The sequence below is a fragment of the Moschus berezovskii genome, chromosome 10, assembly GCF_049115385.1.
Source record: "Moschus berezovskii isolate FMDL1 chromosome 10, NW_MosBer_1.0, whole genome shotgun sequence".
NCBI classification, from domain to species: domain Eukaryota; kingdom Metazoa; phylum Chordata; class Mammalia; order Artiodactyla; family Moschidae; genus Moschus; species Moschus berezovskii.
The window spans coordinates 44731977-44756048 of record NC_142469.1 but is presented as its reverse complement, the minus strand read 5'-3'; the positions used below and the strand labels follow the sequence as shown (position 1 = coordinate 44756048).

The window sequence follows — 24072 nt, the reverse complement described above, 5'->3', positions numbered from 1 at the left end:
TTCCAGGCTGGCTCCATCTGGGGTTACTAAACCTCCCAGCATCACTCGCTTCATCTGCTAAATGGGGAAAATATTAGGGCTCATCTCATAAAATCACCACCTAAAGTCCTTAGAATAATGCCTGTATTTCATGAGCATTAAATAAACGATAGTTTCTGTTATATGCATACTTTTAAAAAAAGCTGATTCTTTTTAAAACATCTATTCCACCTAATGAGTGAATGATACAATTTTAATTAGTTATTTGCCTAAAAAATTGAATTGTTCCCTCCTTCCTTTTTTGTACCTACCATACTTTGAGTATACAACTAGAACATCTAGAATGCATCCTGTGTCCTTATTTACATAGTCCTCTCTTCATAACCCAAGGGTACGAACCAGGTTTTATTCACAGAGCACAGTAGCTGCCCAATGGCAGGGAAAATCCAGTGTTTCATTCTATTAGTTATTCTAACAAACTGTAGGCTCTGTGAGGTGAAGGATAGATCTGGCTGGCGTATTTTCATTATGCAGAGAACTGACACCAGTAAAGTGCATATAATTTCAAAGGTAAAATTTTTAAATCATATGTTGGTTGAGTGAATTTGAGCTGATATTCAAAGAACAAATATGTAATGAGCACTGACCAGGTATAAGATCTTTAAACCTTATTATATATGTAGGGCCAAAGATGAATTTTGTACAGATTCTGATCTCAAAGAGCTTACAGCTGGGAAAGGAAAGTAAGTATATAAAAACCCTTACTTTTTTCTTGTCCGTTGATGGAAATACTGAGAAAGGGTGAGGGGAATTCAGGGAAGATGATTGTGGGAGTTGATTATATATATAAAATCAAGGCAAAGTGGGCTGGGGAGGTGACTAACCAGTAACCACTTAAAAGTCCTAAGCATGTTGCTCAGTAATTGTGATGTTCCCTTGTTCCGAGAGCAGAGCTGACACTGTGGTGTCTGTCCTAGGTCCTGTCCTTTCTCTTCATTGGTCTGATGTCCATGATGATTCCCCTGTGCAGCGTCTTTGGGGCCCTCATTGCTGTCTGCCTCATCATGGGTCTCTTCGATGGATGCTTCATTTCCATTATGGCCCCCATTGCCTTTGAGTTGGTTGGTGCCCCGGATGTCTCCCAAGCAATTGGATTTCTGCTCGGATTCATGTCTATACCCATGACTGTGGGCCCACCCATCGCAGGTAAATAATGTTGTCTTAAGATTGTCTACTGTAGGTCGTGAGTCTCACATGTTAAATATATTATGATTTATTGGTTTCTGGTGTCTTGCTGTTGTATATGCCTTATCTATAACGTTTCTACCAAGACCAGCAGATGGCATGTTGGAAAAGTTTGCCGATGAGTCCTCTTTTTGAACACCTGCTGAAATGTATAGCAGTTAGCTTCCGGACTTGAAGACTTCAGAGTTCCTATGTTAGTAAGTGTTTTGGAGGAATAGGAAATGTGGTTTCTTTCTATCAAGAGGTGCAGATTCTGAAAGATTTCTAAATATGTATGAATTGTGTAAGAGATCACAGTCCTCCCTGAGAAATAGTTAAATGAAAAGTAACACTTAACAGGAGAACCCAAATGTCCGTCAGTAGATGAATGGGTAAACAAAATGTGCTATATCCATACAATGGAGTTCTTCGGCCATAAGAAAGGAATGAAGTATCATCCTGGTACACACTACCAGGTAGATGAACCTCAAACATTATGCTAAGTGTGAAAGAAGCTAAATACAAAAGGTCACATATTATTCTGTTTATGTGAAATAGCCATAATAAATAGAGACAGAACAGATGCGAGGGGATGGAGGGAAGGGGGATTAGGGAGTAATGCATATTGGGTGTGGACTTTTCTTTTGGTGTGATGAAAATATTTTGGAACTAGAGAGAGTAATGGTTGTACAACATTGTAAATATACCAGATGTCACTAAAATGGTTAATTTTATGTTATGCGAATTTTACCTTTAGAAATCTTCTGAATGATAGTATAAAGTTGTCTCATGTTCAGTATTAACTGGGTACTGCTGTAAATTATAAGATTTGATATAAATATTATGAAATTTAAATGTATGTACTATCATCTGTTTTGTATGTGAACGGCTCAGTGAAAGTTCAGTTCAATTCATTCTCATATTCAGAACCACACATATCAGCAAATTTGCCAGTTGGGAAGCTAGTCATGAATCAAGCAAGCAGAACCACTACGGAGCAGACCAAGTGAAATATAAGTTCTAAAAATCACAGTCTCCTTGTAGGAGACCCTCCAGTCCTTCCCCTGTCCCCCAGGTAACAACCTGTTTTTACATCTTACATGCTTTGTTAGGGTTTCCAAATCCACAACAAGTTAGAGGAAACACTTTAGTAGAAGTAGTGCTTCTATTTGCCACTGGAAGTGACTATAACAGATCAAGAATGAAGTGGGTAACAGGAAATTCCCAAAGTGGGCAGAAAAACACCAGGAGATTCTAGGGATTACAGTATTACATCCAAACATAATCTGTGTTCATAAGGATTCAAGGTTCAGTTATATATGGAATATTCTGCTTCAGACAGGAAATGCATATATTTAGATATACTGTATGTTTTAGGTTTCTATTTGGAATGACTGTACACTCCCCCCCCCCCACCTCCCCAATGTGTTGGTATTTACCTGAACAAATCCTCAGCTGTACGTTTATCAGAGTCAGAGACTCATTATAATGTGTTCCTGGAACATTTCTGGTCACTTAGATTGTAGAGTAAAAGTCTGAAACACTAAGATAACTTTTAAAATCTGGATTTGGTTAGAGAAATAGAAATAAGGAGTACTCTGACAGTTTTCAGAAGCACAGCCCTGGGATCTATTAGAATACCACACCTTTATTCCTACATTTTCCCCTCAGGTGCTGACAAACCTTAGTATCTTTCCAAAATGTATTTAACAATGTAACTTTTTCATCTTCTTAGATTTAGAATTTTTCACGATTTTGGATTATAATTTTAAGTAGTTTCATGTTATAAACAGGACCAAGAAAGGTCTGAAAATGTAAACATTTTGAAGCCTGAGTGTATGACAGAGGTTTCAGCTTGCTGGACAGTCCATTTTCAGCCGAAACAGGACCTTAACACCATATGTCAGAATACCCAAATGGCCTCTGAAGGGTTTTGAGAAAGCCAAAAGTTGGCTGCAAGTGTTCTGTCAATGTAATATCTTGGCAGGAAAACTCAGAAGCCTGTCATAGATTTGCAACAAGATTAAAGAAATGACATCTTTTCTTTCCTCCTATCAGACCCATTTCCTTAACAATGTCAGCTGTCTGCGGTGTCTGCTGGGATGAAGGTGCTAGGCTGGCAGTGGGCCACCAGGGGGACCAGTCTGAGGCCCTGACAGTCATACTTGTTCTCTCTTGGTGACAGTTTTTTCCCTTCCCAGGGTTACTCCGTGACAAGCTGGGCTCCTATGATGTGGCGTTCTACCTCGCTGGAATCCCGCCCCTTATTGGAGGTGCTGTCCTTTGTTTTATCCCATGGGTCCACAGTAAGAAGCAAAGAGAGGTCACTAAAACCACTGGAGGAGAAAAGATGGAGAAAATGCTGGCGAACCAGAACTCTCTGTCGAGCTCATCTGCGATCTTTAAGAAGGAATCTGACTCTGTTATTTAATGTCTTATATACCTCCACCAGACTGCACTTGCTTTCAGAAACTGAAGCAAGTTTTCCTTTTATATATGAATTGCAAATTTCTTATTTTTTTAATCACATCCTAGAAGTAGCACAATAATTGGGAAGTAGAACCCCTCATTACAACAAGAACCATTTGCTGCCACTGAACAGCTAGCTGTCCGATATTTCTGTGAGTCTGAGGGCGGAGACTCAGACTCAGTTTTCATGTACAAGAAAACCTGTCTGAAAGTCAACTATCATGAGAATATGAGGCTATCTCAGTAAAAACGCAACTTCAGAAACTGTGAATGCTATTTAGCTTGTACAAATACTTAAGAATACCTCAAGCTATACTGAAAGGGTTGTGGTTTGATTAGGACTGGAAATATTATTTGCTGTCTCACATTGGTGTTTTTAGTTTTGGTATCTCTGTTTTAATTTCTTCTGCTATTTGGAAACTTCTTACAAAATTTAAGCTTGGATTCTAGATAATATCAGATCGACTTAGATTTCAAGCCAATGTACAAATTGTTTGCCTACTGTTAAATAAGCTATGAAAGTAAGTTATTCTGACTTGCTCCAGGGTCAAGGGACCTTCTTGGAGCAGGTGCTGACAAGGTATTCAGAATCAATATGTGAGATGAACAGGATACTGTTCATAAGGGCAAAACGGTTCAGAAATCAGACATTTCTTCCATTTACATTTTCTCCCTTTGGATTTGCAGTTTGTTTTACTCAAGTTGCCAGAAACACCCCAGATTTCTGAACTGTTTAAGTTGTAACAGTAAAATAGAATGACAGAAAGATATTCTAGCAATTTTAGCTTAGAATTTTCCTGACTTCTGAATTTGTTGCACTAGGACTTGATATTTAAACAAGCATATTATCAAGTTGCACTTTTAGGCATAAATGGAGAAAAAAAAGTCTTTGTGAAGAAAATATCTATTTCTGATAGAAAGAATTGCTCAAGTTGGTAAAACTTTCTGGGAAAAATTTGCATTCATATATATTTATCCTAGTGTGTTCCCCTTTAACACTGCCTGTATTTTTTCTATTTATATATAAATATAAGAAAGCAATTAAAGTTTTAAAGATTTAAAGTTAAAACCAAAGTCATGACATGACCTATACTCCACTAAAAGAAAAAAACAGGAACGGGTCCCTCATCCTGAAATTATATTTTAGTACGTTTGTTTCTTATTTAAGTCTTTAAAAGTTAATAATGTGCAAACTCATATTTAAATCCCCAATACATATATGTATATTAGCTCCTCCTCAAATGTGGCTTGTTCACCTGGGAAGATGCAATCTTTTTTATAAAGCCCCTTCAGGATCCACCTGTTCTTAAATTCTTTGTGCTGAGAGAAATGCAATCTCCCTACTTTTCTTTTCAGCTTGGATCGTTTGTGAAGGGCAAAAGTCCTTCCATTCCTGTCTCAAGCTGAGGATGGAGATGCCGGTAAAACATATGGATTTGTAGTTGTTGTTGGGGGAGGAGGGCACTCAGGAGGAAGAGCAAAGTGAGGCTGATAAGTAAACAACTAGAAAACCCAGTAACTTTTTCAATATCAGCTTTCTCAAGCTGCAACCTTGAAGGTTCAGTATGAACACTAAATATGGAACTTATTTATAATAGAGCTTTAAGCAGTTTTGATCTTTACATTCAGCAACTTGCTACACGATACACACAGCTGCAGCTTACTGCTTCCAGTCTTCTGCATTTCTTATACAGACAGCTATGAACAATCATCAAAGCTGCCGCTATAAAATACTTATTTTTTTCTACAGTTTCAGCACAAACTCCTGACTACCCCGTGATTTTACAGAAAGAATAGATCTGAAAAACTTATTCTGTAAAGACCTTCAGAATGTTTTTCCTTTCATTATTTGGCTGATATTAGGGGAAAAAAGTAATTGATCTTGTTTATTTTCCATAATAAAAGAGCAACATGACAAGTATAATATAACTTAGATCTCAGACTATTGTGTTTGTGTATAATCTTACACATATGTAGTTTTCAGTCTAATGGAATGAATCAAACAGGATCTATAACACTGAGAAGGCTCCACTAAAATAGACTCTTACGGGGAGTGCTGTGCTGTAATAATATAAAGTTAAAAGTATAGAAGATAAGATGCTAAACTACATAAAATGCATATTTAGGAATATGTTGTTTGGTACAAAAAGCTCGAAAAGTCTAAAATTTACAACCTAAGAAAAAATACCAGTATTCACAAAGATTTGTTTTAGACCAAGGAATGTTACTTTAATCTTTCAAACTAAGGCCTAATTTCTAAAGACTGACTTAATTGCAGTAAAGTGACCTGATGGACATACATTTTATTGTTGTTGTTTAATCCAAGACACTTTTTTAAAAGAACAGATAAAATCTTTAAAGAACTCAGCAAATTCTCAAATTTAAAAGGTTCTGGCATTTGAGGCCAACAATATAAAAGAAGGGGAGCAGTCATCCCTCTTCACACACAGTCTGGATGGGATGTTCCTGTAACAGGATGCCCAAGGATCTTCCAGAAACATTCTGGTTAAGGTTTACTGCAGCGGCTGTTGCTGGGATGCATCCATTTCAGTAATAATAAGTCACCCAGATTGCTGATACTATTTTCAGAATTTATCTCTTTGATCACAGTTGCAATGCTTAGTCTATAGCCCTACCACAAGACCTATAATTTCTCCTGAAAACTGCACAGTGCTTGCACTGAGCTTCAAATTCTATTCATAAATAGAAATAAGACTCCATTTGCATTTCATGATCATACATTATCGGTTTATACATGTTCGCAGATGATCCCATGGACTCTGCCTAAGTATGGGGGGAAAAAAATTAATGCCATTAGCTTCAACTTCCCACACTTTTAAAGTAAATGTATGCTTGGTTGTAAAGTAAACGTATGTTTACTTCTGGTAATTATACTCCTTTAACTGCACTTAACATTTAAATACATGCCACTGTTACTTGTAAGTTGTCCCATGTTCAGATTACCTGATGATAAATAAGACTGAATAGAAAATGTGCTATGAGATCAGAGGTAGGCACCCTATAGCATGGGTGGCACTGAAGACTTCCTGTGACAAACTTTCATACCCTTTCATACCTCTTTTTATATTACCTTTATCATTCTTTTCCCCTTTCTTCCCTACATCCTTCAAAAACCTGCTGAAGAGTCAATGAATATCCTTGCTTAGTTCCAGTGGTTGCTTAGTTGCAGTACTTACTGGTCCCAGTGATTTCAGAGGACGGAACCCCATCCAATTTTGTGTAACCTAGAGAATGGCTTGCTTTCAGCTTTCAACTTAGAGTTCTAATGGTACACTGGAAAAAAAAATTATAATGGGGGGTAATAAGTTTCATATAATTGTCAACTTTTGTGTAACATATAAAACTTTAAATATTTAAGGTAAATGCTTTGAGAGGAAAGTGTGTCAAGTTCTTAACATATTTTTAGAGCATACTTTTTTTACTTTGATTTTCATATTCCATTAGAGTTTTGCTAACTTGTAGTCCTGAGAACATACCCTGGAGGATGCCTGGGAATCCAGCAGGCCTCTGGGATGCAGGCTCTCATGAACCTGCTTTAGGCCTGGGCTACAATTTATGGTGAATGGTATTAAAAGAAGTTCTCAGCGTCTAGAGATACGGGTGGAAAGTATGAGCAAATTAGCTCCAAAATTTAAAAATATGTGAATAATTTAAATACATATTTAAAACTATTCATGAGTTTTCAAACTGAAAACTTCATTGTTGCTGCAAAGAGGGAGCAAATAATAACGTAGACAACACATGGCTTCCAGGCTCACTGAGCGTATGACAGCCACAGCCATGTTTTATCACTTTACTTGTTGACAGAGACTCATGCTTTGTTTTAAAAATACACTGCAAGTGATAGGTTACCGTTTTCAAGAATAAAGGGCCAAATCCCCATAGCTGAATGTGAAGCCTGCACACAACACAGACTCATTATTACCAAGCTACCATAAATAGGGATTTTTATCAGATGACTGCTTAGGACCTATGAAACAATTCATTGCCACATCTTTGAATCACTCAAACCTTGATATTTGCCTGGAAAATCCCATGGATGGAGGAGCCTGGTAGGCTGCAGTCCGTGGGGTCGCTAAGGGTCGGACACGACTGAGCGACTTCACTTTCACTTTTCACTTTCACACATTGGAGAAGGAAATGGCAGCCCACTCCAGTGTTCTTGCCTGGAGAATCCCAGGGACGGGGGAGCCTGGTGGGCTTCCGTCTATGGGGTCGCACAGAGTCGGACACGACTGAAATGACTTAGCAGCAGCAGCAGCAGCCTGCTTTAGCTTTAAACATTAATGATTTTAAAAAGTAAACATTAATTACCTTGGCCTCTATACATTCAAGGAAATTTCCCATGGTACTATATTTTTTTTGACAGATATAAAATAGGAGGCTACCTCATTTATGAAACAAGGTTTCTGTTTTTTATTAGTATGCTGGAAAGACCATGAGAATGAAATGAAACCTTTTCAAGTGTTTGATCATGACACTCAGCTTGGTCATGGCAGCCCACCTACCTCAGCTTTCGGGGTCTACCTAAAAACCCAGCATAATCAATTCCTGCATGATCAGTGAGTGAATGGTGATTCTGGAGACTAAAAGGCAAGGGAGTGTAGGCTGTTAAAGCGGGTCAAAATACCAGTAAAACAAAATGTGTTTTGTTCTGATAAATAGTATTTAAAAGGAAAAAAAAATAGAATATCAGCTAATATGGCCTGTGGATAATCTGAAAAAGGAAAAAAAAAGAGACGAAACTTATAACCTATATACAATAATGAACAGTTGCTAAAACGCATCATGAGTGGCTTGTACTAATTGCACCGGCAGCTTGACAATGAGGTCTTGTTTTCATGTTTTCTTGGGCAGGAAGATGGATGATCACTGACAATAGATTGTATGCTTGTGCCTTAGCCTTACAGCTTCCATGTTAAACTCCTGTAAGAAGCACTCCTTTCCAAGTGGATCAGGGACTGTGGCAATGAGTTTTCGTCTTACTGGAGTTTTTGAAAATGCTACCACTGAGTGTGGCGGTAGTGGAGGGGTTAATCCACAAGTTCCCAATCTAATGAAAGAGGTTTCTAGCCTTTCAGTATGGTGGCCTGTAAGAAGAGTATTTTGGAGTTCAGTGTCACTAAGCATGCATGTGATATCACTATCTATACAAAACATTTAGAAATCAATATCAGGTAATATTTTCAGTGTCCGTTGGTTATTAAGAGTGAATCTGTTAAATATGTGTGTAAACACAAACTTTTTCTACTGTTATCTTCACCAAATGTAATCTTCTGTAGTAGGTTCTACAGTGCAAGACAGTGATAGGTCAACATATCTGTCGTAATTTAGCCTATACTGGAATATTATTTCAGGGACCCAGGGTTTGTTATCCAGATTGCTGTATTTTCACCCCAGCCTATGAACTGACTGTATTTGGTGCCTTTTTTTTTCCTACCAGAGAAAGATTAGATAAGGATTGGTGCTAAATTTCATGTTCTTTGCAAAATTATTTTTTTCTTTTTAAATATATATAATTCAATAGGAAATATATATGTCTGGCAGTATTATGCATGTTACATTTTATATATATATCTGAGGGAAAACCCCTCCTATAAAGGAATTATTGAGTTCAAATCTACTAAAAGATATGTAATTTTTGTTATTACAGAAGGCGTTAGGGTATAAAACTCAAAAAAATGATCACCAAATGAAAACTTAATGATGAACACAGTCCCCAGAAGTAATGACTAAAGAAAAAGTCCCTGGTCAATGTTGCTAGCATGAAGTTAGCTATTCAAAGTATTCTGTAACTCTTACATGAAAAAAAAAGTCATATTTTATTAAATATATAGTTATATATATATATATATATATATACGTGTGTATGTGTGTCTGTATTATATACAGACACACATACACAAAAAATAGCTTTCTGTTGGGCTTAAGGAGATAATTTAAGCTATTTTTTGGGCTAAGATTAAAATTTTGGGAGCCATCAATCTTAAAACCTGGACAATGAGTTACTTAAAAAAAGCAAAACCAAACCTGACATAAAGTATCATTGTCCATCTTTCAGATTTAGCATAAAGAAATTAGATTAGATTAGAAACAACTGTGTCTGGGTCAGAGTCAGCAAATCTCAGACCTATGATTGGCTCTGAGCATCATGGTCGTGGCTGACTGTGTGACACGTACCTAAAACTACCCCAGATTCCGTGCAGGTCTCTGAGTCCCTAACGTACCTGTGAGTAGGATTCAGATGAAGTGGGGACCACAGATTTGTGTTTAACCTTGCTGTCTTTATAGATGCTGCCTTAACTCTATTTTTGTGAAGATATTAAAAATATAAGTTAGAAAAATACTATTGTTTTTCTAATTAGGAAAACCAAACATTTAGAATCTACTAGAATATACTGGATTCACTGTTAACTAATGGTAATTCCATTCTACTGTTAACATGATTTGTATGTAAGAGAATGGGGGCCTGTTAATCAGAAGTTACAGAGGGAGGAGATTGGGACTGACATATACCTACTATACTATATATAACACAGGTAACTAATAAGGACCTACTGTATAGCACAGGGAACTCTACTTAATACTGTAATGACCTATATGGGAAAAGTCTAAAAAAGAATGTATTTATGTATATGTATAAGTGATTCACTGTGCTGTAGAGCAGAAACCAACACAACATTGTAAATCAACTATACTCAAAAAAAAGGTTACAGTGGAGTGAGATGAAATATCCCCTTAGTAATAACTTCTCATGTAATTGTTATAATATTGTGGTTTGAGAACCATAACATTATTAAGGCATTGCCCAATGCTTGATAAATTTGCATCTTGTCATTCTGTTCTCCTACAAGTTTATTTTAGCTTGAAAGTTACAGCTATTACAGACTGAACCCTGCAGTATTACTGAGAGAGAGCTTGGATATTTTAAGTATCTCCTAATAGACACTTTTTTTGTCAACTTGTTTTAATGTTTAACTGAAAACTAATTTTTAAGTTATTTTGCATATTTTCAAAGTTAGGAAAATATGTTTGACCTTAGACATCAAAACCAGATTATTCCGAGTGCATGCTGCAGAGTGACTCTGCTCTGTCTACACAGGATGCCATTTTTGGCACAGTAGTTGTTTAAACATAGGTCACTTATGTGAAATGATTATGCTGGGTTTGATCAGTGTGCAGTATTTTAGTACTTGCCTTTTAAAAACTTTTATGTTTCTTTTTAAAGAGTACAATTTATAATTGATTTTTTTTATAATGTTCAATTTAATATAGATAGATAACCAAAATCTTTTTAATGAAAAAAAAGCTTTGTAATCATTTGGAGGATAAGATCATTTTACTGTGAAACAATGTGATATTCTCAGTTAATAAAAATTTTTTAGCAAATTTCTATAAGGCTTTGTGATTATATTTATGAAATTCCATGGGGAGGTCGGGGGGGAACAATGACTAAAGGGAAGGAAATAGTGTGTACTGAATAAAAGAAATAAGCTGTATGCTCTTAAAGCTTCATATATGTATTGCAAGTGTGTCTGGGTATTGTTATTTCTCTAGGGGAGGTAGATGTAAATCGCAAGCACTGGATAGTCCAAAAACTATTTCTATTTGACATCCTTTTTTTTTGCAGTTGACTTAAATTATTGCTTCTTTTACTTACACTGAATAAGCTAATTAAATTCAGCTGGTACTAAGTGATTGATCTATTTCTCACTGACAATTTCAGGGGGTGATCAAGACCAGGCTGGAGTTTTTTTTTTTTAATTTCCTACTATTATGAATTACCCACTTGGAGAAAAACTGATCGCAGTCAGAGGATGTTTATTATTTGATAAGACCTAAGGAAAGTTATGACCAACCTAGATAGTATATTAAAAAGCAGAGACATTACTTTGCCAACAAAGGTCCATCTAGTCAAGGCTATGGTTTTTCCAGTAGTCATGTATGGATGTGAGAGTTGGACTGTGAAGAAAGCTGAGCGCCGAAGAATTGATGCTTTTGAACTGTGGTGTTGGAGAAGACTCTTGAGAGTCCCTTGGACTGCAAGGAGATCCAACCAGTCCATTCTAAAGGAGATCAATCCTGGGTGTTCACTGGAAGGACTGATGCTAAAACTGAAACTCCAATACTTTGGCCACCTCATGCGACGAGTTGACTCACTGGAAAAGACTCTGATGCTGGGAGGGATTGGGGGCGGGAGGAGAAGGGGACGACAGAGAATGAGATGGCTGGATGGCATCACCGACTCGATGGACATGAGTCTGAATGAAGTCCGGGAGTTGGTGATGGACAGGGAGGCCTGGCGTGCTGTGATTCATGAGGTCACAAAGAGTCGGACACGACTGAGCAACTGAACTGAACTACAAAGCAAGTCACTATTGATGTTTAATGGTGCTAAATATATTTTACACATCAATGTGAAATTTGCAATATGCCATTGAATCTATTAATTATTTATATGCCTGCAAATAAGTACCAGATGTGCAGGCGATCCTAAGCAGGGTAAACGTCACTCTCTTGAGAAAATAATTTTTATAGGAAAAAAATAGAATTCTAATGTATATAGAAAACAAATTTTCTAGAGGTATAACTCAATTATCATAGTATCATACTTCTAGGGTTTAAAATTCTCTTGTTGTTGTTTAGTTGCTAAGTCATGTCCAACTCTTTTGTGACCGCCGTGGACTGCAGCCTGCCAGCTCCTTTCCCCATGGGGTAATCTCCTACAAATGAACCTAAATTCAAAAGTTCTTTTTTAAAACCCTCAAGAGTAACCAGTATTTTCTTGAAACTTACAGAAACAGGAAACTCACGACCCTAGAGGATGGTCTGTAACATAAGAGGGCCCTGTTGCCTCCCACGCTCACCATCCAGCCCTACCACCTGTCCCTGCCTCAGTCACCTGTCAGCCTCCCTGGTCACTCCTACACACCCATCATGCTAGCACATGGCTTTTGGTTCAATGTTCAGTATTCATATGGAGCAACTTAATTGCACTCAGACTTAACAGGGACACTTGGAACCTTGTCTTCTCTGGAAGTTGCTTCATCTTTGGAACCTTCAGTACCAATATCCTGGTCTCTTATCACAGCTGCTCACTTCATTCCCTCTCACTGACTTCCCTCGGCCTGCTCCTCAACTTTGAGATCTTCTTCCCATTAACTCCTCCCCTCCCAATCCCCATCCTCTCTCGATCAATCAGATCTCCTCAGTCTTTACTTCATTTTTCTAACCCTTAACCCTGGGTCTCACAAAACTCCAATAAGCTCCCTGAATATTCAGTTCATTAGCTGCCCCGTATCTCTCCCAACCCCAAATTAAACACTTCCAGCTTCCTTCCTCAAACTATCTCTTCCCTCTTTTCTAACATCAGTTTTTCCCCTCTACAGGATCATTTCCATGGGCATATGCATATATATGCTATTCTTTCTTGCATTTTGGTGGTGGGGGGGCAGGTGTGGAGCGGGAAAGACTTAAATTCACATGCTCCTTGCAGCTATTGCCTAATTTCTTTCCATCCATTTACAATAGAAAAAAAAAATTATTGAAACAATTCCTACTCTCTCCAATTTTATCTCTACTATTCTCTTTTGAATCTGCTCCATCAGGATTTTGCCCCTACCACTCCACTGAAACTCCCCTTCTCAAAGTTACCACTGACATCCACACCCCAAAATCAAATAGTCATTTTTCAGCCCTGGTTTTATTTGAATGATCAGCAGCATGTGTTACAGGGAATCAGTTCCTGATCTCTGAATCTGCGTTCCAGTATAACACACCTACCTGGTGTGACTCTGATTTCTAGCCACTCCTTCTCAGTTGGGTTTGTTGGGCCCTGCTCATCCAACCTCTAATGCTGGAAATCCATCCCGGTTTTAGTTTCTGAACCTTGTCTCTGCTCTATCTCTGCTCACTCCCTGGGTGGTCTCATCGTTTCTCATAACTTGAATTACCATCTGAATGCAGATGGAGCAGATATCTCTCTCTTAGACTACAGACCCTTCTACAACCTAACACCTCTAGAAGGATGACTACAAAGAACCTCCCAGCTTAAAACATCCAAAACTGAGCTCCTGACATGCTGATCTCCTGGACTTGCATCTTTTGCCGCTCTCTTCATTTCCATTAATGACAACTTCATTTTGCTAGCTGTTCAGAGAAAAAACTTCGGAATTATCCTTGAGTCCTTGTCTCTCACCCACTTCCAGCCTACTATCAAACTCTACTGGTTCTACTTCCAAACTAGATCCAGAATTTTTTCCCCCGCTTCTTACTATCCCCACCTGCTGAAAAAGGAAAAAAAAAAAAGCCTGGCATAGAGTAAGTACTCAACAATTACTTGTTGAATAAATGAATGGTTTCCAAACACGTTAGCATGAGCATATCAACTTCCTGTGCCTAGGAACATTTCACTAGAGGACTCAGCCGGTGCAGCTGGAGTGAGGCAGCAATGCCACGATCAGGACCGGGGAGAGCCTGGCTGGCCCCAAGCAGAGGAGCGGGCCCACAGAGCTGGGAGCTTTGGCTCCATATGTGGGGCTTTTGGAGAAGGAAATGGCAACCTCACTCCAGTATTCTTGCCTGGGAAATCCTGTGGACAGAGGAGCTGGTGGGCTACAGCCCATGGGGTCGCAAAAGAGTTGGACACAACTTAGTGATTAAACAGTAACAACAGAACTTGAACAGGTAAGTAAATAGACTGCAAATAAAAAGAACCAGGTTTCTACCATAGGAGAAGGGAGGTACATATCTGGAGAGCTGGAAGGCTGGACTAAACACTGTGGTGATGGACTGCTGCTGCTGCTAAGTCACTTCAGTCGTGTCCGACTCTGTGTGACCCCATAGACGGAAGCCCACCAGGCTCCCCCTTCCCTGGGATTCTCCAGGCAAGAACACTGGAGTGGGTTGCCATTTCCTTCTAGGACTGGCAAATTCTAGTGTAAAGACATAACACATACGTAGGTGTGTGCAGATGCTGTGTTCATATGTATGTTTCCCACCTCCATCCACTGAGGAGGGACAGTGACATCCCGGAAGCAATGAGTGTGTCCCCCATATTCAACCTTGTAACAGTAGAGACTCAGATGATAGACATTTGGCTAAAAATAGGCCCCTGTATATATTTTAAATCTAAATTATAATGCTAGCATGATGGAGTCAAAGATGACACGCATGGAAAGCCTTCTAATTTTATAGAAAGAGAAAAGCTTGTCTTCAGACATTAAACAAGAATAAAAAGCATGGACAATCCCCTGATCCACAGATAATTGCCTCTATCATTATAGAATGTGTCCCTAAAGACTCTGAAAATGTTTTGTGAAAGTGAGGAAATATACATACTATTTCCAACACACTTTTCTAACTTCCTGACTTTTTATTGATGTTGTCAGGTTAAAAAAAACAACAACCAAAATCAAACTGGCTTAAGTCAAAGGGTGAAAAGTTCAGGTGCAGTCTGTCAGACGGCTAGGATCTAGGGTCAAATGACGTCAGGGGAGCTATAGCCTTGCCAACTCTCGACTACTTATTTTTCTGTAGGCTTAATTCAGGTAAAAACTTAATTCTTCCCAACGACTCTAAGCTATCCTTTTCATCAACTCCAGCAGGGAAAAAAAAAAGAGCTTCTCTTATCCAACATTTTGGACAAATTCCTGGGACTGAAACATACTGGTCCAACATAGGTCAGGAGCCCGGCTCTAAACTCATCATTGAGGCTGGAAGACAGAATATGCTGATTCAACCAGGCCTCAGCCTCAGGCTATGTGAAGCTGGCTAGTGCTCAACCCACTTCATGAAACAAGAGGAGAAGTAGGCTCCCTTCTAAGAAAACTGGGGTTCTGTTGTCTGAAAAAGGGATGAATGGGTTCTGGGAAGGCATAATAACAGAAGTTTACCACATATATCAGTTAATACAATTCTACATCTTTTTTTTTTTCTGATGGATGCACAATTATGAGACAGATGAACAATTAATTTGATGTAACTCTATTATTGGCTATCTGGAGTAGCTTCATTGTTCCACGATAATTCCCGCTATGAACAAACTAATAGCTAAATTTTTATGCTCATCTTTATTTCCTTGAGGCTGGATTCCTAGTAGTGGGATTTCTAGGTGGAAGGACAAGTACTTTTGATTTTTATTGTTTTACCAAATTGCATTACCACATGTTTTCTCTGTACCTTGATAACACTAGGTATGATTATTATTTTTAGGATTATTTTTAAAAATCCTAAAACATGAAAAATTTATAGGTTAAAAAAAACCCTCACTGTAAATTTGCGTTTTTGTTTTCCAACTGCGATAAAATCTACTTAACATAAAATTTACCATTTGAACCATTTTCAAGTGTGTTGTGTCATTAAGTACATTCACACTGTTGGGTCACTAGCCATCTCCTGAATGCGTCAATCATCCTAACGGAAACTCTGTACCCATTCAACACTAACGCCCCATCCCTCCCTCCCCCCACTCCCTGTCAACCACCATTCTGTTTCCTCTCTCTGAATTTCATCATGCTGTGCTGTATTGTGCTGTGCCGAGTTGCTCAGTTGTGTCCGACTCCTTGTGACCTCATGGACTATAGCCTGCCAGGCTCCTCTGTCCAGGGCAATCTCCAGGCAAGAATACTGGAGTGGGTTGCCATGCCCTCCCTCCAGGGGATCTTCCCAACCTGGGGATCAAACCCAGGTCTCCCACACTGCAGGAGGATTCTTTACTGTTGATCACACTAGGCGCTTCATATAGTGGACACATACGGTATTTGTCCATGTTTGCATTTTTATGACTAATTAGTGTAAATCTTTTTTCATAAGCTTCTCAGCCATGGCATTGCTTCTTTGGTGTATTATGTTATTATCCATTGTCTGTTTTTCTGTTGAGGGGTTTCTCTTTTTCTTACTGGTTTATGAGTGAAAGTCACTCAGTCATGTCCAACTCTTTGCAACCCCATGGACTGTACAGTGGATATACAATCCTGTAAACAATATATTGTATATATATATACAATATATACAATACTGTATATTGGAGCGGATAGCCTTTCCCTTCTCCAGGGGATCTTACCAACTCAGGGGTCAAACCCAGATCTCCTGCATTGCAGGCAGATTCTTTAGCAAGTGAGCTATCAGGGAAGCCTATTGGTTTATGAGCACTCTTCATATATTATGTGAAACTCTAATAAGCATGGGTAAAAGTTTCCCCAGTTTGTCTTTTTACATTTTTTTTTTCAAATTAAAGTTTTCACTTTTACAGACTCTCTCATTGCTTATATGTTTAGTAAGGCCTACCCTTATTATGTAACTATATTTTTAAAATCCCTTTTAGTATCATTATGGCTTCATTTTTACATTAAATCTCTAAATTCTGATTTATTTTTGAGGTATGAGGGAATGGCAACCCACCCATTGCAATTATTTTGATGTGCAAGCTAGGTCCCCCTGGATCACAGTGTGTACCTGTTCCTGTGAATCATGTTGAGATTTGATCTTTGTTATGGACCTAGTGGCAATAGAAAATGGTTGTCATGGGTCTTAAGGAGAAGGAAACTTTTTTTTCAAGGCACCTGTCCCAGGTGCATTATCACAGTTTTTAAACAGACTAATCTCTTTAGATACTAGACAGCAAGCAACTTTCATTGGTAAGGGAAGTTCTGCCACCTAGCAATGACCATCCTTTTATCACTGTATATCTATAAATGTTTTGAAGCTTAAGAACAAAGGTAGTTCATATGTGAATTTCTTACCATGTATGAACTTTTAATATAAAGCATCTTGTAAAAGAATACCGTATCTAGAATCCTAATAACCAACAATAGAAATGTCACTGTCTTCTGTTGCCCCTATGAGAACACGATTTGCCAAGCTTCGAGGCTGACATTTGACATGAGTAGTTTTCAGCTGAAGTCTTACTGTACCCAGAGGGTCCTCTGAAAATCTGTGAGGGTGTCATTTAGTGATCAGGTGTCAGAGATGCAGGACATCCTACAATGTATATGGTTGGATACAATGTTGGGTAGTCCCACACACTGTCAACTTTTGAATGTCCTGCTAAGTATTCACTGAGTGAAAAAAGCTTGTTTTTAAGCTTAGATTCTAACTCTCTTGTACATGTAAACACACAATTTTTTGCATGGTTTCAATAAAACACCAAATTTGCCAAGAACATAAACTATTATGTAACTCCAGGGATCACTACGTTTTGTTTTAGTTAGAACTTTACCAAGAGTGGACCTTCATTCTGGAAAATCATCAAAGGAATGGCACTCACGGTATCTGAGTAGTCAGTACTCAAGTTATCCAACACAACTTAAGTCTGGATCTACAATGTGGCATTCACAGCAATTTGTCTATAAGAATATACTTATTTAGTCTTTATTTCATTAATTATAGAGAAGTATCAATATTCAGTTGAATATTTCAAGTTGGCTTTTATATCTTTGCCCACAAATGAACAGTTACTGTATGCTCCTTTTGTTAACATGTTTTTCTCTAATGAAGAAATGAAACCATCAAAATTAAGTGACCACTTTACAGGGAAGCATGGTGAAAAGTTGGCAAAGAGAATAGCATTCTTCTGACATAAGGCATCTGAAAAGTTTGAAAACTGTCTTACTATTTACTGGAAGGTATAACAAATTTTTCCTAATCAGAAAGACAGTTTTATTATTTCTTTCAGAATAACACAGACGATTGCAAAATGCAAGCTTCATGACATTGGTCTTGGTAATGTCAATGAATTCCATGAATTCAGTGATTCCATGAATATGACACCTAAAGCACAGGCAACAAGAACAAAAATAAACAAGTGCAACTATATCAAAGTAAAAAACTTCTGCAAAGCAAAGAAGATAATCAGGGTGAAAAGGTAATCTATGGAATGGAAGAAAATATTTGAAAACCATATATGTGATAAAAGGTTAATCTCCAAAATATATGAGAACTCCTACAACTCCTATGGTACCTGCCATTAACAGTAATGCACTGTGCACGTAAACACTTGTTAAAAGGAGGAATAAAGCAACCCTATACGAATCTGAAATCTACAGACAGAACCTGAAATTTAAAAAAGTCTTACAAATGACAATACTGTTTGATATTCTGTGTTAGTGGTTGGACAAAATAGTTAAGCCTTTTAAATGGTTTTAGTTTCCTTATTTGTAAACTGGAACTAGTAATAACCACTTTTCAGCTAAGAATTATATGGAAAGTGCTTCAAGGTTTTATACTCTCCAAGAAGTAATAGCCTAATTGGTATGGGTACATGTGTATGTGAGTATGTGCTTTTTCCTAAATGTTTAATAGTAAAATCACCTTTAAAAAGGAAATATAGGTCTATAATCCCTTCTCTGGAAGCCTTGGTTGCACATGTTTCAGAATCCAGTTTTTTTTTTTAATTATGGGATGGTACTATAGCAATATATTATTGATTACATAATATTTCCAATGGGATACATAATCAAACATTAATATCACATTCCTACCAACCAAGGTCCGTCTAGTCAAGGCAATGGTTTTTCCCGTGGTCATGTATGGATGTGAGAGTTGGACTGTGAAGAAGGCTGATCACCGAAGAATCGATGCTTTTGAACTGTGGTGTTGGAGAAGACTCTTGAGAGTCCCTTATACTGCAAGGAGATCCAACCAGTCCATTCTGAAGGAGATCAATCCTGGATGTTCATTGGAGGGACTGATGCTAAGGCTGAAACTGCAATACTTTGGCCACCTCATGCGACGAGTTGACTCCCTGGAAAAGACTCTGATGCTGGGAAAGGTTGGGGGCGGGAGGAGAAGGGGACGACGGAGAATGAGATGGCTGGATGGCATCACCGACTCCGTGGACATGAGTTTGAGTGAACTCCGGGAGTTGGTGATGGACAGGGAGGCCTGGCGTGCTGTTGTTCATGGGGTTGCGGAGAGTCGGACACGACTGAGCGACTGAACTGAACTGAACCAAATAAATAAAAAATCATAAACAGCCTTATATCAGCTTGGGTCAGGTTTTACTGCCAATTAAGTTTGTTTTTGTTTTTTTTTTTTTACTAAGTTTTAGAATTTAGTTGTATTGGGTCTTTGGTGCTGTTTGCGGGCTTTCTCTAATTGCGGTGAGTGGGGGCTACACTCCAGCTGTGGTGCTCCAGCTTCTCTTGTTTGGAGCATGGCTTTGGCAGTTGTGTCACAGGGGCTTAGTAGGTGCGGCTCTCTCTAGAGTGTGGGCTCAGCAGTTGCGGTGCATATGTTAGCCTCTTTTTCTCTGCAGAGTCTACAGTAGCCATACTCTCACTTTTGGTTGCTTTGTTTTTATTTTCCTGATATATTGATTTTGGCTAATAATTGTACAGTACAGCAAAGATTTTATCTGATCAGTACAGTCTAGGAGACCATTGTGACAGTAGATTCAGAGAATCCTGCAGCCCTAACTGTTACAATGCATCCAGCTAAAGAAAATTTTAAGTTTATATTTTTAAAAAGAAATTTAAGAATCAGTAAGTTTTGATTTTTAATAAGATAATTCCATCAAACAGATACCAGTGTTAGGTCCTTTCAATGCTATTTCTAACTTTTCAAAATACATAGCACAAACATGAAAGTTATCTTACTGAAATTAAATCTTTGAGTTGGTTTTAACAGGCTGGGCTTTCAGTGATGAGGTTAAAGAATGATCATTTCGTATGCTGATAGAAACAGTTATGACGACATCTACTTTTTCATGATGCACTTCAAGCACTGATGAAACTGATAAGTAAAAAGGACGGTCCTTCCAGAAAATAAAGAACAGGTCCTAATAGTGATATGTAGCCCCTGAACATAATCCAACTTCTCATTCTTGTCCAAAGTAAAATTTTAAGTTGAAAGATGAAAAATCTGCCACCCTGTTGCCATTTCACAAATATGCCAAGGTAGTATCCGACTAGCCACTAAGACCCAGATATTTATTTTCTTCATAAATTGTCATAGATGTTGTAAAATATCCTTTTTTTCCCCAAGGGAATCAAAACTATATTTACTTAAAGAAAGGCCCATCAATGTTTTTATTTTTCTTGAATTGTCTCATGAAAAAAAAAATTATCCTCAGTGATGGTCTAAAGAGAAGCCTGCATGAAGCAATGTCCTATTTTAATCACCTCTTTTAAAAAAAAAGGTGATGAGTGACCTCTGGAGACAAGTGGAAAAAGTATCCTGCTGCTTTCTGGAGTGAAGTGGGTAGAATGAGAAAGCAGATCTTTCCCTTGGAGAAAAAAAAAATTATTTTGATGTTTAATCAGGGTGAATTAAAACATTTAACTTTAAAATTAGTTTACTGAACCTCAATGCAGGGAAGCCTGGAGTGATGCAGTCCATGGGGTCACAAAGAGTCAGACACAACTTAGTGACTGAACAGCAACAACAAAAACCCTCAATTATATAATATTTATAAAGTATATAATACAATGCCACAGTGGGGAGAGAGATGTAAGGTCCATAGTTTCCATCTCACTGAGGTTATGATCTCCTAGGGAACTAAAAATAAGTGTTGAAACAACCGTAACACAAGCTAGAATGTTGAGAACATTTAGGAGTACCCTGGCTATACAGGAATTCCGATTTTTGGCTAGGTTGTTCAGAAAAAGTCTACTACATTTAACAAACATTTACTGAAGACACTTGTGTCCCAGGCACTATGCTAAAGACTAAATAAGACACAGTCGCCTTCCTTTGGGCATTCCTGGTATAAATGGGAAGTTGACAAATAAATAGGAAAATTCTATATTTATGAATTTATGCATAATTCTAACAGGCCACTGGCTACTTCTCACAGAATTTTCCTATTTATGCATCAGAGGGAAACTAAAACAGACCAGAGACTAAGAGGAGGGTCAGAAGAGGCTTCCTAGAGGAAATAACACACCTCAGCTGACTCTTCAAAGACAAGGAGGGAGAGTTCGGATTCAGCGCTGGCATCGTAAGCCTACTCCAGCCCATCTCCACTCATGATGAAATACAAAGAGAAAGTACTCAGGACTGTGAAAAGTCAACAAAGGAGGGGGGAATCAAGACTTAGAGGAAAGAAACCTGCAAGGCAATGAACTGCCTGGCTTTCCCCGCCTCTTTTTTCTTGTAGCTGTGTTCTGAGTAGCTAAAACTCTGATGGAAACCCCATCTTTCTGTTCCAAGGAACAGAGAAATGGAGACTCTGTGGACTGCAAAGTGAGTGGGGAGGGGAGGAAGGGAGAGCTAGAAAAGGTGACCCCTAAAATTTTGTGTGTGAACCATCTAAGCCCCTTGGGTTTGCCCCTGTGCATGTGAGAGACCCAAAGTAACATAGCAACAGCTCTGAAGACCGGTCTGAGAGGTAAACCACTGCCCAAGTCTCAGATGAGCCCGGGAGTGCTGCATGTTCAGGACTGGCCCCGGGTACCCCAGCTTTGACAGCTGAACTGAGACTGGCACCTTCACCCACAGAAGGCGATAGGAAACTTGCAGCCTGAACTTAACCAGGTGGATGGCCTGCTTAAATAAACATTCTCCAGAGGATTTTAACAGGACCCAGAGTCTGCACAGTGTACTGACATAATGTCCAGGATGCAATAGAAAATTACCTGTCATACAAAAAAAACTATAAAAATGTGACCAAATTCCAAGGGGAAAATGACAAGCAACAGACACAAACTCTGAGATAACACAGTTGCTGGAATTTTCAAACACTCTAAAGCAGCTATTATATGCTCTAGGAGGTAAAGATGAATGTAAAGATAGGCATCTTTAGCAGAGAAACAGAAACTATGAAAAAGAACCAGGTGGAAATTTTGAACTGAAAAGTACAATATCTGTAATAAATTTACTGGATGGGTGCAATATACTTGAAGATAGAGAAATCAACAGTGCTTATCTAAACTCAAGAGCAGAGGTGGAAAAAACAGCTAGAAAAAAAGGAACATGAGCATCAAGGACCTTTGTGACTATATCAAAAGGTCTAATGTACAAGTCATTAAGAGTCTTAGAAGGAGAAGAGAAAGAAATGGAGGCAATCTGGATTTGCCCTTAGCAATTTGGTCCTAACCTACCTCTCCCATATCATATTTTATTCTCTTTAATATATGTATATGCCTTTTGTTTCAACCCCATTACACTTAGAGACATATTTCCTGACTCTGAAATCTGAAACAGGTTCTCTTAAGTCACAGCACGTGTACTTTCTGATGTCATGGGGAAAGTGCTTAATGACCAAATCGATGGGGCTGGGCTGCAAGGGAAATGATGACACTCAGGTGTGGTATAATTGGGAGCCTACCTGGATGAGCTGAGGATTAATTAGGTGGAAAAGAATATTCCAGATAGACAACAAAGAGAAATACACATTTGGTCTGTTTGGTCAAGAAGCAAAAGGAGACAAAAAGCTAAAGTAGGATACAGAATATAAGGTTTTTTCCTTTTCCACTGGTATAATCTTATCCAGTTCAGTGCTTCATGCTCAGTCGTCTCCAACTCCCTGCGATCCCATGGAGTGCAGCCGGCCAGGCTTCTCTGTCCATGGAACTTTCCAGGAAAGAATACTGGAGTGGGTTGCCAATTCCTACTCCGGGGGATCTACTCAACCCAGGGGTGGAACCTGCGTCTTCTACGTCTCCTGCATTGGCAGGCGGATTCTTTACCACTAGCACCACCTTTGGGAAGTTACTCTTAATTCGGGGATTCTGCAAATCGATGCCCTGCTCCACTTCCTTACAACAATGGAAATATTTGCAGAGATTGGGGCGAGAGTGTGCTGGAAACCGCAGCTTTGGCTCCAGATTTCTTTTTTGAGCTACTGTTACACTGTTTATGAATAGCCACTGATTCGCTCACTGACCTTGGGCAAGTTGTTACTTTCCATGACTCCACCCTCCTATCTGTAAAACCAGGATAATATGGAATTTAGAGTGTTGTTAAGAGGATCAATTGAGATCATACACATGAAAGTTTACATAGTGGCCCAACAAATGTGGAGTGACAGGTGAACGACAGATCAACAGTCGACAGAACTCAAAGGAACTAGGGCAGAACTTTAGTAAACTTGTATAAGAGAGATATCCTAGGGTTCCCTCTGCCCCACCCGCCCGCCCCGCGAGGAGACCCGGGGAGCGGGCGCGAAGCCATACCTTGCGTTTCTCGGCCAGCAATTCCTTGTGACTGCTCGGCTGCGTCTCACCCCCAAGCTGTAGCTTCAGCTCGCTCCGCCACGGGGCGCCCGCCTGCAGGGCCTCTGTGGGCTCAGCCAAGTGTGATGCTGAGGCGTGAGAGAGACGTCGGGTCTCCTGGGCAACCACGTCAACTTCCGGCTTGGGGAGAGGCCGCGGCTGGCGAGAGGCCACATTTCCGCCACGTGATCTGCGCAGGCGCCCTGCGTGAGGGAGGGCGCGCGGC

The 24072-nt window shown here is 39.0% G+C and overlaps 1 protein-coding gene and 1 long non-coding RNA gene across 2 annotated transcripts in view; one reads left to right on the top strand and one right to left on the bottom strand.

The window, feature by feature from the left end:
• The window catches only part of SLC16A10 (solute carrier family 16 member 10), a 120966-nt gene extending 113257 nt beyond the window's left edge, over positions 1-7709 (top strand). Inside the window, exons 5-6 of the mRNA XM_055433884.2 lie at positions 957-1185; positions 3405-7709. Of these exons, the coding sequence (XP_055289859.2) occupies positions 957-1185; positions 3405-3634 (459 nt within the window). The 3' untranslated portion in view covers positions 3635-7709. The remainder of the gene's footprint in view (positions 1-956; positions 1186-3404) is intronic.
• Positions 7710-19065: 11356 nt separating this feature from the next.
• On the bottom strand, positions 19066-23929 carry LOC148776309 (uncharacterized). Its single transcript, XR_016038408.1, has 2 exons — positions 23808-23929; positions 19066-19636 (listed from the first exon to the last, which is right to left on the bottom strand). It is a non-coding gene; the product is annotated as an uncharacterized LOC148776309 (long non-coding RNA).
• Between the last annotated feature and the right edge of the window lie 143 nt (positions 23930-24072).